Consider the following 14,285-nt stretch of genomic DNA (forward strand, 5'->3'; position numbering starts at 1 on the left):
ACTTTCGTCTCCGCTAGACCCAAGTTGTCTTTGTGGCCACTGATTCTACCCAGCCCCATTCTTCTTCATTGCCGCTGGTTCAGCCCAGCTTCAGGTTTCCTTCATCGTCCAGCATCAAGTCTCCTTCATTTTCCAGAATCAAGTCTCCTTCATCGTCCAGCTCCAAGTGTCTTTCTTTGTGGATGGTCCTGCCCAGCCTACCTCTCCCTCCTCCTCTGCCAAAGCCATCCAACTCCTTGGCCTCGCCTCCGCTGTCTCCATTCAGGATCTCCTAGCTCCACCTCAGGCCTCCAAGCCCTATCCACCTCATCCCTGCTCTCTCAGCTCCACCATGGTCTGTCATCCCTCGGGCTCCACTGGGCTCCCTCCTTCTTCAATCTTTGCTCTGGCTTTGCTTCAGACTAGTGGATCTCCTGCTGCGCCTCGGCCCTCCATCCCTCTGGCCTCCCTCCTGTTCCACCATCATCCTGAGTCACACTGACTCCGCTCAGGTCTGCCAAGCCCATGCCTTCACCTAAGTCAAGTACACCTGCGGCTCCACCTTTGCCCTCCAGGCCTTCAATGTCACCTTGGGTCTTTGTCTTTTCTGTTCCTCCTGGGTTTTCTCCTATCACAACGTCACTTCAGTCGTTCAGACCCCTCGCTCCATCTTGGCTCCTCCCTCCATCAGTTATGCCATGGGCATTCATCCTGGCTCTGCTCTGGGTCATTCTCTAGCTTCTCCTGCCTCCACCCTGGTCTTCTCTCCTTCTTGTCCACCTTGGTGTTCCTTTCTGCCAGCCTATCTCTGGTCACGTCCTTTGACTCTTTATCATGAGATAGGGGTGAGGAGGGGGCTGGTAAATGTTGGGTGTTATGTCACATAAATAAATGGTATCTGCGAAGATTTCGAATTGGCTTTGAATTATTCTTGTTTTCAGCATTTCACAGAAAAAAATGTCCATATTTAAAATGCATACATTACCACAAAGTGCAACAGTTACTGTATAGTGCTAGGCAGTGGTCAAAAACAATTTACACAACGACTTTTGAATTGATGTCCTCTTGTAAACTTCAGATGGCAATGACATTACCACATGACCCTGGTGTTGTCAAAAAAAGAAGGTAATTTTACGTGGCTGGTTGTAGAAAAACACTGACATTCTGGATTCAAACAGCTGTAGAATCACTCACTAGCCCCTGTAAATGTTGAAACTATCGTACGTCCCCATGAGTAACAATTACCACACAAATAGGGTGAATATAGAATATAGTGAATTAAAACATTGCAACCAGAACTGTAGGGACTTTCTGAGAGAATTACAGTACATCTTTAACATACCACTTCATTTCCAGGTATTTTCGGCTAACGGGGTGAGTGAGGAGCTCCAGACGGTTGTACCGCACCATTGCCTATTGAGGTACAAGAGTTATGATTTATTCTCAAACCATTTTAAGATGCAAAATTAATTAGAAGTTTGTATTTAATAATGTATATAGCACAATGGGGTCCAAAAGTCAGACATCACTAGATAAAATGCTCAAATTTTAATTTAACGGTTTCTCCTTTAATAAACAATTTTCCAAAATTGCCTTGAAGGAATTTAACCTATTGTAACATGATTTAAAGAGACTTACATTCATAGCTGCCAATGGTTGGAAATTCATTGATTTGTCTGCTTTAGCATACTTCTTCAACTGTATAGGAGCTTGAAGCCAGTGAAAATCGTACCTGATCTGCCAATACCATTAAAGAATTGTACTTTATGATTAATGATTATAATTATAATTAACTATTAATAGTTCTAATGCAACTTTTTGCACATTTGTGGAAAGCTTACATGATAATCTGGACTGTTGGCGTCATGATCAGACTCAATAATACACCGGTCCAGAAGGTGCTGTTCAGAGGAGAGAGGGCTTTTATGTCAAAGAATTGATCAACAATATCTCAGAGATTTTCATAAGGTGTGAAGTTAATAGACAGACCTTAAAAGACTCCGGGAGGAACTCTATGATGTCCATCACGACACAGCGGGATTTAGCCTTAAATGACGTTAATGCCTCAGCACACCTGCAGTGAATTAATATGTCTTTGTCAACTGTTGGTAAACTGAGAGGAGAAAAATTATATAAGTTTTAAAAAATCTCAACCTATTCTCTAATATTGTTCCATTAAAAATCCTACACTGAATTTTTTTTTTAGATATTTTTTATTAAAAGGGAACAGGAAACATAAGTGTATTTTTGTCTCATTTTAGAAAAAAAGTGCCCTTTTTTACATAATGGTTAATTACCAGATAAATACATGTACAGTTTGATTGAAATACTGATTTGAGATTAAATTATTTTAATTAGCCTAGAGCTTCATTTAAGAAAAGCAGATAACGTCTCTGTTACGTATGTAACCCTCGTTCCCTGAAGAAGGGAGCGGTTAAGTATGACGGAATTGACCGACGAATTGGGGATCACCTCAGAGACCAATCTACTTCGGGTGTAAACTAAACGAGCCAATGCACATTGGTATGTGATAATTGCATCAGCTGCTCTGCCTTCCAGCGCAAGCATGTAATGAGCAGAAGGTGCGTCCCATCTTTGTTTTTCCGCTGAGGAGCCGAGTTAGGGATGCACTGAGTGGAATCTGAGTGTGCTGTGCAATACTTGCCTTGTTCCAGGGTGAAGCTGAGGGTACATGAGAAGGCCTGGAGGCGTCCTTGAGCCGCACACTGATGCCCGCTGGTGATAGAAGAGGGAGACGGGAGTGGCAAGGTATTTTTACAGCGTCGCATACTACCATCCATGCCCTCTTGTGACCCAGAGATCGAGGAAACTGTTTTTTTTTTTTTTTTTTTTATGTGGATTCCGCTGGACTCTGGATGGAACAGAAATAAAATGACACAAAGGATTTTCCACCCGGCCCTCCTCCGGGGGAGGGAGTGGTGCGGTCACCATCTCCCAAAGAGCAGATCCTTTGATCTCCGACTCACCCGTCTCAGGGCTGCTTGCCCCTACTCATACCGCCTGGTTTGGCGGGGGCCTGGACGGGCTGGAACTGGGAACACCGGCCGTATCCAGGCCGTATCCAGATCTGACGAAAAACTTTCGCCTGGACAACGCAGTGCTGAAGTACCAACTAGTCTCTCCCCTGTGAAGGATCCCTTTACCACTCTACAGATAAAGCATTGTCGGGATAATTTCGGTTTCGCGTGTCTACCCCGAAGTGATCAAATTCTGTATACATTTTTTTAAGGCCAGACAAGTAGTTTAAGACTTGGTTTGTAGGGAATTACAAACCTGCAGAGATATATTCAAATGCGCATAACTATATAAATAATTCTTGATGCGGATGTGAGCGCCATCAGCGTTTCTTACAGGTTCGCGTTTAAAGTCTATGTGGAGAGAACGGTGTCGTCTTAGCGGTCTCTAATTTAATAACTAATGATCGTTGCGACGGAAGTGAATCAATCAAAACTAACTTTAGCTGGAAAATATCTTTATTCAAGAACTGCTATAAAGCCAAAACAATCTGTTACCTTAAATGATCCGTTTATCACTGTAAAGCCGCTTTGAAACAATCTACATTGTTAAAAGCGCTATATAAATGAAAATGACTTGACTTGACTAAGTGGAGGCTGCTGCTTAGGCTGAGCAGGGACAGAGCGCCATCGGTGACGAGCAGGCGTAGTAGCAGCAGCCGACGACTGTGTGGTGGCAGCAGCTGGTCGTCGGTGCAGGATAGGTTTCATCGCCTCCGTCCGCTTCTGTACTACTAAAAACTGTTGGGCAAAATTTTCAACAGCGTCGCCAAAGAGGCTGGCCTGGTAGACAGGGAGTTGAGGAACCGAACTTTGTTGGACTCAAGCATATCCGCCAGGTTCAGAAAAAGATGCCATTCCTGGAAGGTTGACATCGCCCGACCCAGGAAGCGTGCAGTAGGGCGAGGTCCGTCGCTGCACGCAGTTCTTGCATAACCACCTTGTCGGAACTACCCTCGTGCAATTCCTTGAGCATTTTGGCCTGGTAGATGTGCAGGAGCGCCATGGCATGCAGGGCGGAAGCAGCTTCTCCGCATGCTTTGCCCGCCAGAGAGGACGAGGGGAGACGTGGATTACCCTGCCAGGAGGTAGCGGTCTTGGGACACAATTGCATCGCCACAGACCGCTCCACTGGGGGAAGCTACACGTACCCCTTAACCGCTCCGCCATCGAGGGTAGTGAGGGAGGAAAGGGCAGCAGATCCACAATCTGGTGACCTTCAGAAAGAAAGGCACTGGGGCGGGGCGCTGAGAACCCGCAAGGGCCGCCCTGAGATACCAATCGTCAAGCCGCGAGGGTTCGGGACACGGTGTTGGGTTCCACAAGAGTCCGACACTCACAGAGGCCCGGCAAGGCATTGCTGTCAGCTCTGGGTCAGACTCGGGCAATGGTGCCACACCCGAAGGAGGCAGCGCAGCCTAATCTTCATCCCCGGAGGACATTAGCTCACCCTCCGATGCAGCGATCGACATGTTCCACTGCAACACCGTGCTGTAACACCAACACAAGTTTGCAGAAGCGTCCTCCTAAAGAAGCAGACTCGTTTTCTTTTTGAAGTTAAACACTCTCAGAAAATATCAGAGCAGGAACAGAAGAACCGGTCTAATCCGAAGAGAAAAGCAAAGATGTGACGCACCTTCTGCTCATTATATGTTCGAGCTGCGAGGCAGAGCAGCTGATGCGATTATCACATACCAATGTGCATTGGCTCGTTTAGTTTACAATCAAAGTAGATTGGTCTCTCAAAGCAATCCCCAATTTGTCGTTCAGTTCCTACGTACATAGATTGTGACTGACTAAAAGGGAACAATCAGACAAAATGAACACTGCATCAATGTTACAATATGAATTAATATATTATTATTAATCTGCAATCCAAGTTGCGTTTTATATTAAAATGAATACTGTCTGCCAATCCTTTTTTTTTTTTTTTACTACAGGTATTAGCTGTGGGGTGTCAAAGCAATGCAAGGCTATTAACTTAACCATCTTGAACCGTGGATGTCTCCTTACCTCTCACTTTCGATGGTGGCATTCACTACATCTTTTTTCTCATTTCGCACAGCTTCATGCAAAAAAGAGTTGTCAGCATTGTTGAGAGTGATTTCAGCTCCTCTTTCCAATAACAGCAAAACAGCACCCACATGTCCCGCTTGTGCAGCAATGTGAAGGGCTGTGTTCTATTAAAGCATACATGTTTGGTTAAAAAGCAGCGTTGTTCAAACTGATCATAAATGACAATTGCTTTCATCGACAAATGCAGTACAGTAAAAGTATTTAGTAGAAAAAAAAGTATCTAATGCTCAAAAAGTATGCACTTATTTGACAACATACAGTAGAAAAGTAATATTATGAAATAAATGTTTTAAAATTGTATATATTTTAAAATATAATTTATTCTTGGGATGGCAAAGCTGAATTTTTTTCAGCGTCATTACTCGATCACATGATCCTTCAGAAATCATTCTGATATGCTGATTTGCTGCTCAAGAAACATTTGGTAATTGTTACGCTGCTTACCCCATCTTCATTTGTTCCGTCCAGTAGTTTGACATTGGCTGCTAGGAGGATTTTCATTGTCTGTGTGTATCCCTCAGTCGCAGCATGATGTAAACAGGACCAGCCTTTGTAATCACTAGAGATTACAACAGACCTTATGAAGGAACGTCCAACTGAATGAACTCACAACCTAACCAAGCATTTTGTGAAGCTGGCGCTAACCTAACCAACATTTTTTTTTTTTTTAGCTTTTGATATTTTCACCCAATCGTGACCTGGTAGCAGGGTTACAATCAATATCTAAACCATAAAACATGTCCGTTACTTAATATAATAAATCTTATCAAATATATAATTAAATATATATAAAAAGAACTTGGTAACCTAAAAATTATAACATTTAAATCAACTTGTTTTATGCCAGTCGGAATTTTTTTTCATTTAATTTAATTTAATGTTGCTGAATCAACCAATATTAATTTATACCAACAAAATACATGGAATTTTTAATCCAGCTCTTCGAGGTAACAATTCCAGCTCACCACTTTTTACAGTGTAGTATCTCAATGATTAAAATAAAACTGCCTGGTAGTTATTAGAGTAATGATGTACTGCTTGCGATGACTGTGAAAAATGTAAATGTTTTGCTTTCCCCATAAAAAGTATGGTGTACCTTTGAAACAGCGCTCCCCTCCGGAGCAGCAGCTCCACTACTTGTGTGTGTCCTGCCCTTGAAGCAAGATGAAGGGACGTCAGACCCTTTTCGTCCCAATCATTCAGCATTTTGGAGTCCGTGAGGTTCTCCAGCAGCCTGTGGCATGTGTTTAAACGCCCATATCTGACAGATATTGGAGAAAAGTAATAATATTATTAACAGGTTTGGGAGCATGTGAAATGAGAAAGTTTGGAGTTATACTGCATTCATTTGTATAAATTCCAGCAAAATTCTCATAAATGGTCAGGAATTATATGTTATTGTAGGTCAAAACGTATTACTTTTAAGAAAATAAGCACAAAGATATGGCTTTGATATAGCTCTGACTGCATTACAAACGTTCTCACTCTGCAGCGAAGTGAAGCGCTGATTTCTTCTCCCGTGACTTTTGACCCAAGAAGATATTGAGACCCAGCATATTTTTGACCGAATCGTGAATGCCAAGTTTGCAGGCGTAGTGCAGAGGAGTGCAGCCTTCAACATCCTCATCAGACAACATCTCCTTCACAGCATTACTCTGGAGGAGGCAATGGGTTCTTATAACTATATACAGAACATACGCATGTTCAAAACAATGCTTTATGTAATAATCCATAACACAGGGTCACTTGGACTCTTCAGGCTTTCTTTCAAAATGAAAGTGTTCTGCATTTGACAAACTGAACTTGACGTTTAGGGAAGATTTTCACACCTGTAAGACTGTCTCAGGAAGATTTTTCAGCCCTTTCGGTTGAAGAATGACAAGGTGGAGGAAGTTGCGACCTGCTTTGTCTTTGACTTTGAAATTGGCACCTATTTTCAATAGGACAAAATGTTAAATATGCAGAAACCAGCAAGCAAATGATATTGGAGATAAAATGTGTTGACAATTCATGAAAATGCATTACCAATTGACAGTAAAAATGCAACAGTTTTCCAAGCACTGCAGTTGGAGGCCATCAGCAGTGGAGACAGTCCCTTACAGTCAATGCAGTCAATATCTGCTCCCTTTCCAAGACAAATGAGATCCAACAGTGAACTGCCGCGTTATCAAAGGACATATACGATAAGATAATGAGATATTGGGTGGTTAATATTAGTCCTCTCAAAAGATCAATCCAAGCAACGCAGTTTGCTGGTTCACAAAGTGCACATTCAGCAGAATAAAGGTGTGAGTTTGGATGTTTCAGCCACTCACATTCTCATAAAGCAGCCATTCAAACATTTACCTTTGAAATAAGATATTCAGCCAACTCGACATGATCAAACAACGTGGCTCTATTAGGAAAAGAAAGTCATTGTTAATCATTAAAGCATTGGGAATTAATCAAACAAATACAGCTGCAAATTGCAATAGGACAAGCACCCTAATGGCATTACCATTATAAATACTTTAAAAGACAAAAGTAAGTAGAATTACTTTTAAAAAAAAATTTGAGACAAACAAGTTGTACAAACAAGAATACATATAACCAAAGTATATAAAAAATACTTACAAAAAATGACAATAATGTAACGTTTTTACTTTAGATATTGTTTACGAATATATTTTAATGTCAATTTTAAATAATAATTTTATATTCATTTCTTCTTTTTACCATTAAGTCCAATAAATAAATAAAAACTCACCCTGCTCACCCTACCCTGTCGTCATATGAATTCATATATATCTCTTTATGAAAGTTTGGGGTGAATACACTTTCAATAGAGGGACATAAATCACTGTTTCATTAAAAATATCTTCATTTGTGTTTCGACGATGAACAAAAGCCTTATGGATTTGGAACAACATAATTGAGTAATTGATGAATTTTAACTTTTGAGGGAACGGTCCCTTTAACATGAACTGAGATCAGCTCTGATATAAACCAGAAGGCTAGTTCACTTCATAATGACTACTGGTGAGCAGTATGGCATCACACTGACCTATGTAAGGGGGTCTGATTGGCTCCATCCCGGAGGTTGATGATGTCTTCCACTCTGTTGTAAGAGGAAAGCATGATTTTGATGGCATCCAGAGCACCCTGAGTGCAGGCAAAGTGGAGGGCCGTGGATTTGTCACACTGCAAAACAATCAAGCCACACATCCACAGACACAAAGATGGAAGTCATCTATTAGCCTGACATAAATAGGAGAGGCAGGGCAAGGTATTGCAAGAGGGGGACATTCTCTCAGCTGCTGCACCAATAACACAAACCATTAATGAGAGAGCACCCTGAATTGCTGTGGCAATGGACAGAACGGCCAAGCTCAGTTATAGACGTAAGTGGCTACAATTTGTATCAATTTAACTATCTGAAGCTATTACTGAATGCATTAACCCTCCTGCTACAGACTGAAGACGACAAATGGAGGAGTGTAAGTGTGTTTGTGTCTGTGTGGTCGAGAGTCAGGAAATCAGGCTGCTTTTCATTGCACACCACATTCTTATATGGCTGCATTTGTGTATCTCTTTCAGAATGGTGACATTATAGCCTGACATTAAGGCATATTTAACAATTTTGTTGTTTCTGTCCCCAAACTTCTTACAGGGCATGGTGTGGTTTAATGTATCAAAAAGCTTTTACAGAAATAAGTCTTGATGATAATGGGTTCATGATTATATTATATAATTTTGTAAAATATCTTATTACAGCTGCAGGAGGAGTATGGTAAAATATGTTTATGACAAAATTCAAATCGGTGGATAATCTAGTCAGTAGACTGGTGGAAACTGAAACCACTGGGTGGTGGTTTCAACCTGCCATGATTTCTGTTTCTAGCCATTTCTATTGAAATCCGTTTCTGCCACACAAGAAAAAAAACATGCTCTGGTAAATCATAATTATAACATATGCCAAATTTAGACTAAAAGACCACAACTCGTGTCATGTGTAGCCTGGTCAACGGATTCACATATTGAGTATGTGACCATAATTATAGCAATTGAAAAAATATTTTGGGTGTTCCGTTTTTAAAAATATATAAATTGTTATAGGGAAGTATAGTTTTAAATCGTTTAAACAATGCCTCCTCCATAATAATTTCCCTTTGATCAGGTGGGGCCGTGAAGCGCCAATATTTTTCAAACCAGCTGTCCCTGTGTCTGCATGACGTTTGAAGCTTCAAAAGTCATCAATCACATGGTATTCTCATTTCGATACAAGCATCGGTACCGTGTGTGATACAAAAATGCTTTGAAAACTGCGTCTGAGCATCAGAACCATCCCATCACTATGTAACACAACCAACAAATACAGAGTGAAGGCGAGGAACTTAAAGTCGGCATGAAATCAAAATTGACCCTATTTACTTTGTTAGCGGATATTACTAGTCTTGTGGTGAACAATTAATCCGTGCAAGTTAATACACGGAAAAAAATTGTTTGCCGAAGTTATCTTTAATCAAAGTCTGAAAAGTTACTTCCGGGTCTGGAATGGCGTTCTTTTCTGATGACATAGGCTTGACGACTTGGGTTGGTTAAACGCTTAACCACTCCTCTCAGACCGTTACTCTGCTATGGGCGAGAGAAGTAGAAGGAAGGTTGTACGCAGGCGCGCGGACTTGGTGTTGTTGTGTGGCAGTGCATTGCCACCTAGCCGCCTGGAGTGCATACTACATCGAATTTCACACACTTTTGCGTCACCATATGCACGCAGATTTCCCCCCATAACGCTTGTCTAAACGCAGAATAAAAAGTGATAACGCAACGCCACTTTTGCGTTTTCTCTTCAGATCGTTTCCGTGTAAACATAGCCTAAGGGTCAGATCTACTAACAGCTTGCGCCAGCGCCAAACCCTCTTTTGGCGTTAAAAACTACTGTCTGGATTTACTAAAGCTGGCTTTTGCGGCTGACCTTATTGCATATGCATTTGTAGGAGTTTCTATTCAGATGCAAAATTTATGGGAGGCGAGGATACACGAAACACGATTTACTAATGTTTGCGCTAGTCAATTTACTGGTATTTGTGCCATTATTTAACGCTCCAAAAAAAGCATATCTTAACTCATCTTTTGACATGGCTGCAATTGTTGCTGCTAGGAGGAGACACCGCAGAGAACAGAGAGAAGTAGAAGGGAGAAAATATGCCAGAGGAAGACGTTATCCGGACATATAATTTGTGGAATTGTGCTCTCACGCTAATTTGCCCCATTTACTTGGTCCCTAAGAGGGGTTAAAATTAAGGGCCCAAGAAGTAACTTTTTTTTAAAGTCAGTTTTGGCATGAGGATGAATGATATAAGGATGATGAATAAATGATGACAGAATTTTCAGTTTTGGGTGAAAATTTTCTCTCCAATTAGTTTGTCAAAATTACACTATTTTTATTATCACCATATCATACAGTTATATGGACTGCCACAGACTCCCTGACAAAAGAAAAATAAACTCTTTTTTTTTTTTTATCACAAGCCTTGGGCCATCGAGTCTGTCAAGTTATTTGATCATTTTAATTTTGCTTGTTAACTTTTATATTATGATATTATATGAAGCAGGTTTGAAATCACTCCAAACTCAGTGGCAAAACATAGTCCAGTGACAGATGATGGAGCACCCGGAAGCTATAAAGGACACCCGGACCAAACATTGTCAGCTTACGTATTTTCAGTAAGTGCTCTGTGTCATGCGAGTCTTATTTGGTATTGTTTGACCCATTATATTCTCATTATGACAAGTAATAACCAGCAGTTTAAAATGTGTCTCCCGGCCCGTACTACATTATAGGAGGTGACACACACGACCTGTGTGTGGTCTGCTTGGGAGAGGAGCACAGTCATCTCTCAAGCTGGCAAGCGTCTGCCATTGAGAATTGGGAATTGAATTCCCACTTGGCTCTCTTCGAGGAGGGAGGCCAGGCAAACGCACCTGCTCAGATCATGCTGGGGGTCAAAAATGGAATTGACAGAGGAGCCTAAGATGGGGTTTTCCCTTTCTCAGCTCTCACCTGCCGGTTTCAGTGGCTTCATTCTGGATCCCGAAACATCTCTGTGGTTTCTTCCAGGCTGAGTGAGGCCCCAGTGTTGGCTATATCCAGCTCTGAGAAGTTGTATATTGTTAGCATCGAGGCAGAGGAGTTCAAAGATTTGCCATCTCTCTCCCCAGCTTATGAGGAAAGTGTGGAGATTTTGAGTCATGATTTTGCTAATTTGATTGGCCAGCAGAGAAGCAGGAAGAGCATCACGAGTAAGTTAGACAAGGTCTTCCTGTCAAGTAATTCCCCACCTCCACGCAGGACCCTTTATTTTCTTCTTTAACCTCTCAGGGATAAGAGAGAGGGACAAAACGTTCCTGAGGACGCTGCGTTTCTCCTCCTGGAATCTTTAGCAACGCAGTTAATACAGTTGTCGAGAGGTTTCAGGAGGCCAAGAAAAAGGTGGCGACATTCCAGTGTGCATGCCTTTAGGGCTGTTATTAAAGAGCAGCCCCAGCTGAGTACAAGTTCCTCTAGACGTGAACAACAAAAACAGAGTGTTCCTTCTCGAGCCCCCCACAGAGAGACTGGGGGTCGAGATGGCTCTCACAGCTGAAGCCTTTCCAGGCCTATCAGGTAAGTCAGGACGTTAAGGGCAGGCCCCACTGAGGAGAAGTGGCTCACACCAGGGTCACTTTTGTGCCCATTTCTTCTCTGTGCCCCCGGGAGACGAGTCTGCCAACCCAGCCATCTCCGGTGTTTGGTGCGGAGAAGTTTCAAGTAAGCTTCTGGCCCAGTCCCCATCTTAGAAAGTTGTGGAACTGGGATGCTCACTCAGTCCGAGGAGGGTGTTGGAGAAATATGTTCGGTGTCCCCTGCCAGCAAGCTGTTTCAGGGCACCAGGCATATTACTCAGTCTACATCAGGGGTCAGTCTCGAGAGACTGATATCTCTTTCAGACTATTGGGCAGGCAGCATGGCAACTTTTGCCAAATGTGTCTCCATGGGTTTTGCCAATTATAAAAGCAGAGTGTTGCTACTTGCTCGCTCACTCTGAGGAGGATATTGAAGAAGTATGTTTGGTCATTCCCTGCCGGCAAGTAATTTCAGGGCATATTATTCAGCCTTTACCAGAGATCAGATAGCGGTTTGGCATCACAAAGTTGCCCTTGCTCACATGAGGTGCTTGGGGTTAAGATTAAACCCCAAGAAGAATGTGTTTTCTCCATTACAGAAAAACAATTTCTAGGAGTTATATGGGATTCGACTACAATGCAGGCATAGGGTTAGGGTCTGTCTCCTGCTTGTATCAAGTCGATTCTCTCAGCCGTAGGATAGATCAGGCTAGGCTAGGCTGTCACGGTAAAACGATTTCAGGGACTGTTAGGGCTCATGGCAGTTGTGTCCAACATGATGGGCCTTATAAACATGAGACCATTGCATTGGTGATTCAAGACCAAGGGGATTTCCCTGAGAGGGCAAACCATTTCACATCATTAGGGTTAAATCAGACTATGTTTCACCAATGAGATTGAAGTGATTTCACATGTGCTTCAGATGCAGGTAATGCAGAAGCATGCCCATAGCTTCAACATTTTGACGTAGCATCTTGTTTCCAGGGTTACAATCCTAACTGAGACATTGTATACCTCTTGAAACAGCAGTTACCTGTTGCTGATCCACTCTGGCTCCTTTAATGATGCAAAGTTTGATCACCTCAATGTTACCCCCACGTACAGCTAGATGGAGGGGGGTGCTTTTGGTCTTATCCAAATAATTAATGTGCACTGAAGTGGAAAGGCCCAGCTCTTCTCCTTCATGAGGATGAGAAATAGAGGAGATGAAATGTTCAGCTTAATTTTTTCATATTTGACAGTTCATGCAGATGAAAAAATACGCAGAGGCATTTAAAAAAAAAATGACAACATTTAGTTGTCATCATTTGCTGACCCTCATGTAATTCCAAACCTCCACTTTCTCCTGCAGATCACAAAAGGTAATTTCTTAAGAATATCTTCGCCATTCTTTTCAATATAATGACGTGAATGGGGTCTGGAGCTTCACAATGACAAAGCACCATAATGTTATTATAAAAGGGTTTCATCCAACTCATGCTCCATATTTCAAGACTTCTGTAGACATACAATTCCTAAAACTTGGAATATAGTGCATGAGGCGAACGGGCCCCTTTTTACTTTTGCATCTTTTTGAAGCGGCAGTCCCCTTTTTACATGTTTTTTTGATGCACCAGTCACCATTAATTGTTAATACATGAAAAAGATTGACCAGTGGTCTACATTATTTACATGAATTAATTAATCTACATTCATTTTTATAGGATAAACAAAAAGTAATACAGGTTTGGAATGGCATGAGGGTGAGAAAAGGATGACTAAATTTTAGTTTTCTCATTAACTATCCCTTAGTTATCACAAAGCTCAATCACAATGAAAGCATGACTGCTTTGTTTGGTTACCATGCGCCATGCTAGCAAATAAATATCATAGCACTGAAGGTTGCCAGTCACGTTTGACTCGTTGACCCTTCTATCTGTTTTAACTGTTTTGCATTTCAGCATCTGAAAATATTGGACCGAAATAAAAACAGATATTTACAGTATGTCTTGAACACATCATCACCGGAACAGAAGACCACCCATGCATTGTGCTAAATCACAGTGCCTGTATAAACAGCTTGAATTGAAGTGAATATGTTGGGAGTGGATTCGTCATGGTGAATTGGTGCAATGAGAATATTAAACTTGCTTACCAATTTTCAAAACCAGCTCCATGGCCTCTTTGGCACCTGCAAAAGCAACTGTATGGATGGCATAGTGACCCAGCTTGTTCTGAAGACACATCTTGGCGCCATGTTTGGCCTGTAAGGAAAGATCAAAATCCCTTTTATTACACAATATGTGAGATTCTAGATTCTGTATGTCACACTTGACTTATAATGCCCTTTGTACTCACAAGAGAATGAAGAGCATGGCAATTATTATTGCTGCAGGCCAGCATCACAGGGGTGTTTCCCAGATCCCCTTCCAGATTGACATCTGTTCTGTCACAGGACAGAAGGGCCTATGCCAGACATGAGCAAAATTATCATAATTATCTGCAAGGCACTCAATCAGTATAATTACTCCAAAATTACAGCCCAACAGGAAGCAGATTCTACACAGAAGA

General features: G+C 41.8%; 1 protein-coding gene across 1 annotated transcript in view; it reads right to left on the reverse strand.

Moving 5' to 3' along the window:
* Window positions 1–14,285, reverse strand: part of trpa1b (transient receptor potential cation channel, subfamily A, member 1b) — a 174,593-nt gene that overhangs the window by 12,510 nt on the left and 147,798 nt on the right. The window contains exons 9-23 of the mRNA XM_079601669.1: window positions 14,073–14,180; window positions 13,870–13,978; window positions 12,769–12,914; window positions 8,134–8,270; window positions 7,437–7,485; window positions 7,116–7,215; window positions 6,920–7,020; window positions 6,576–6,745; window positions 6,187–6,351; window positions 5,535–5,649; window positions 5,028–5,194; window positions 1,969–2,092; window positions 1,821–1,880; window positions 1,618–1,716; window positions 1,322–1,392 (exon numbers count right to left, since the gene is read on the reverse strand). Of these exons, the coding sequence (XP_079457795.1) occupies window positions 1,322–1,392; window positions 1,618–1,716; window positions 1,821–1,880; window positions 1,969–2,092; window positions 5,028–5,194; window positions 5,535–5,649; window positions 6,187–6,351; window positions 6,576–6,745; window positions 6,920–7,020; window positions 7,116–7,215; window positions 7,437–7,485; window positions 8,134–8,270; window positions 12,769–12,914; window positions 13,870–13,978; window positions 14,073–14,180 (1,721 nt within the window). The remainder of the gene's footprint in view (window positions 1–1,321; window positions 1,393–1,617; window positions 1,717–1,820; window positions 1,881–1,968; window positions 2,093–5,027; window positions 5,195–5,534; window positions 5,650–6,186; window positions 6,352–6,575; window positions 6,746–6,919; window positions 7,021–7,115; window positions 7,216–7,436; window positions 7,486–8,133; window positions 8,271–12,768; window positions 12,915–13,869; window positions 13,979–14,072; window positions 14,181–14,285) is intronic.

The sequence above is a fragment of the Phoxinus phoxinus genome (genome assembly GCF_949152265.1).
Source record: "Phoxinus phoxinus genome assembly, chromosome: 24".
Taxonomy (NCBI): domain Eukaryota; kingdom Metazoa; phylum Chordata; class Actinopteri; order Cypriniformes; family Leuciscidae; genus Phoxinus; species Phoxinus phoxinus.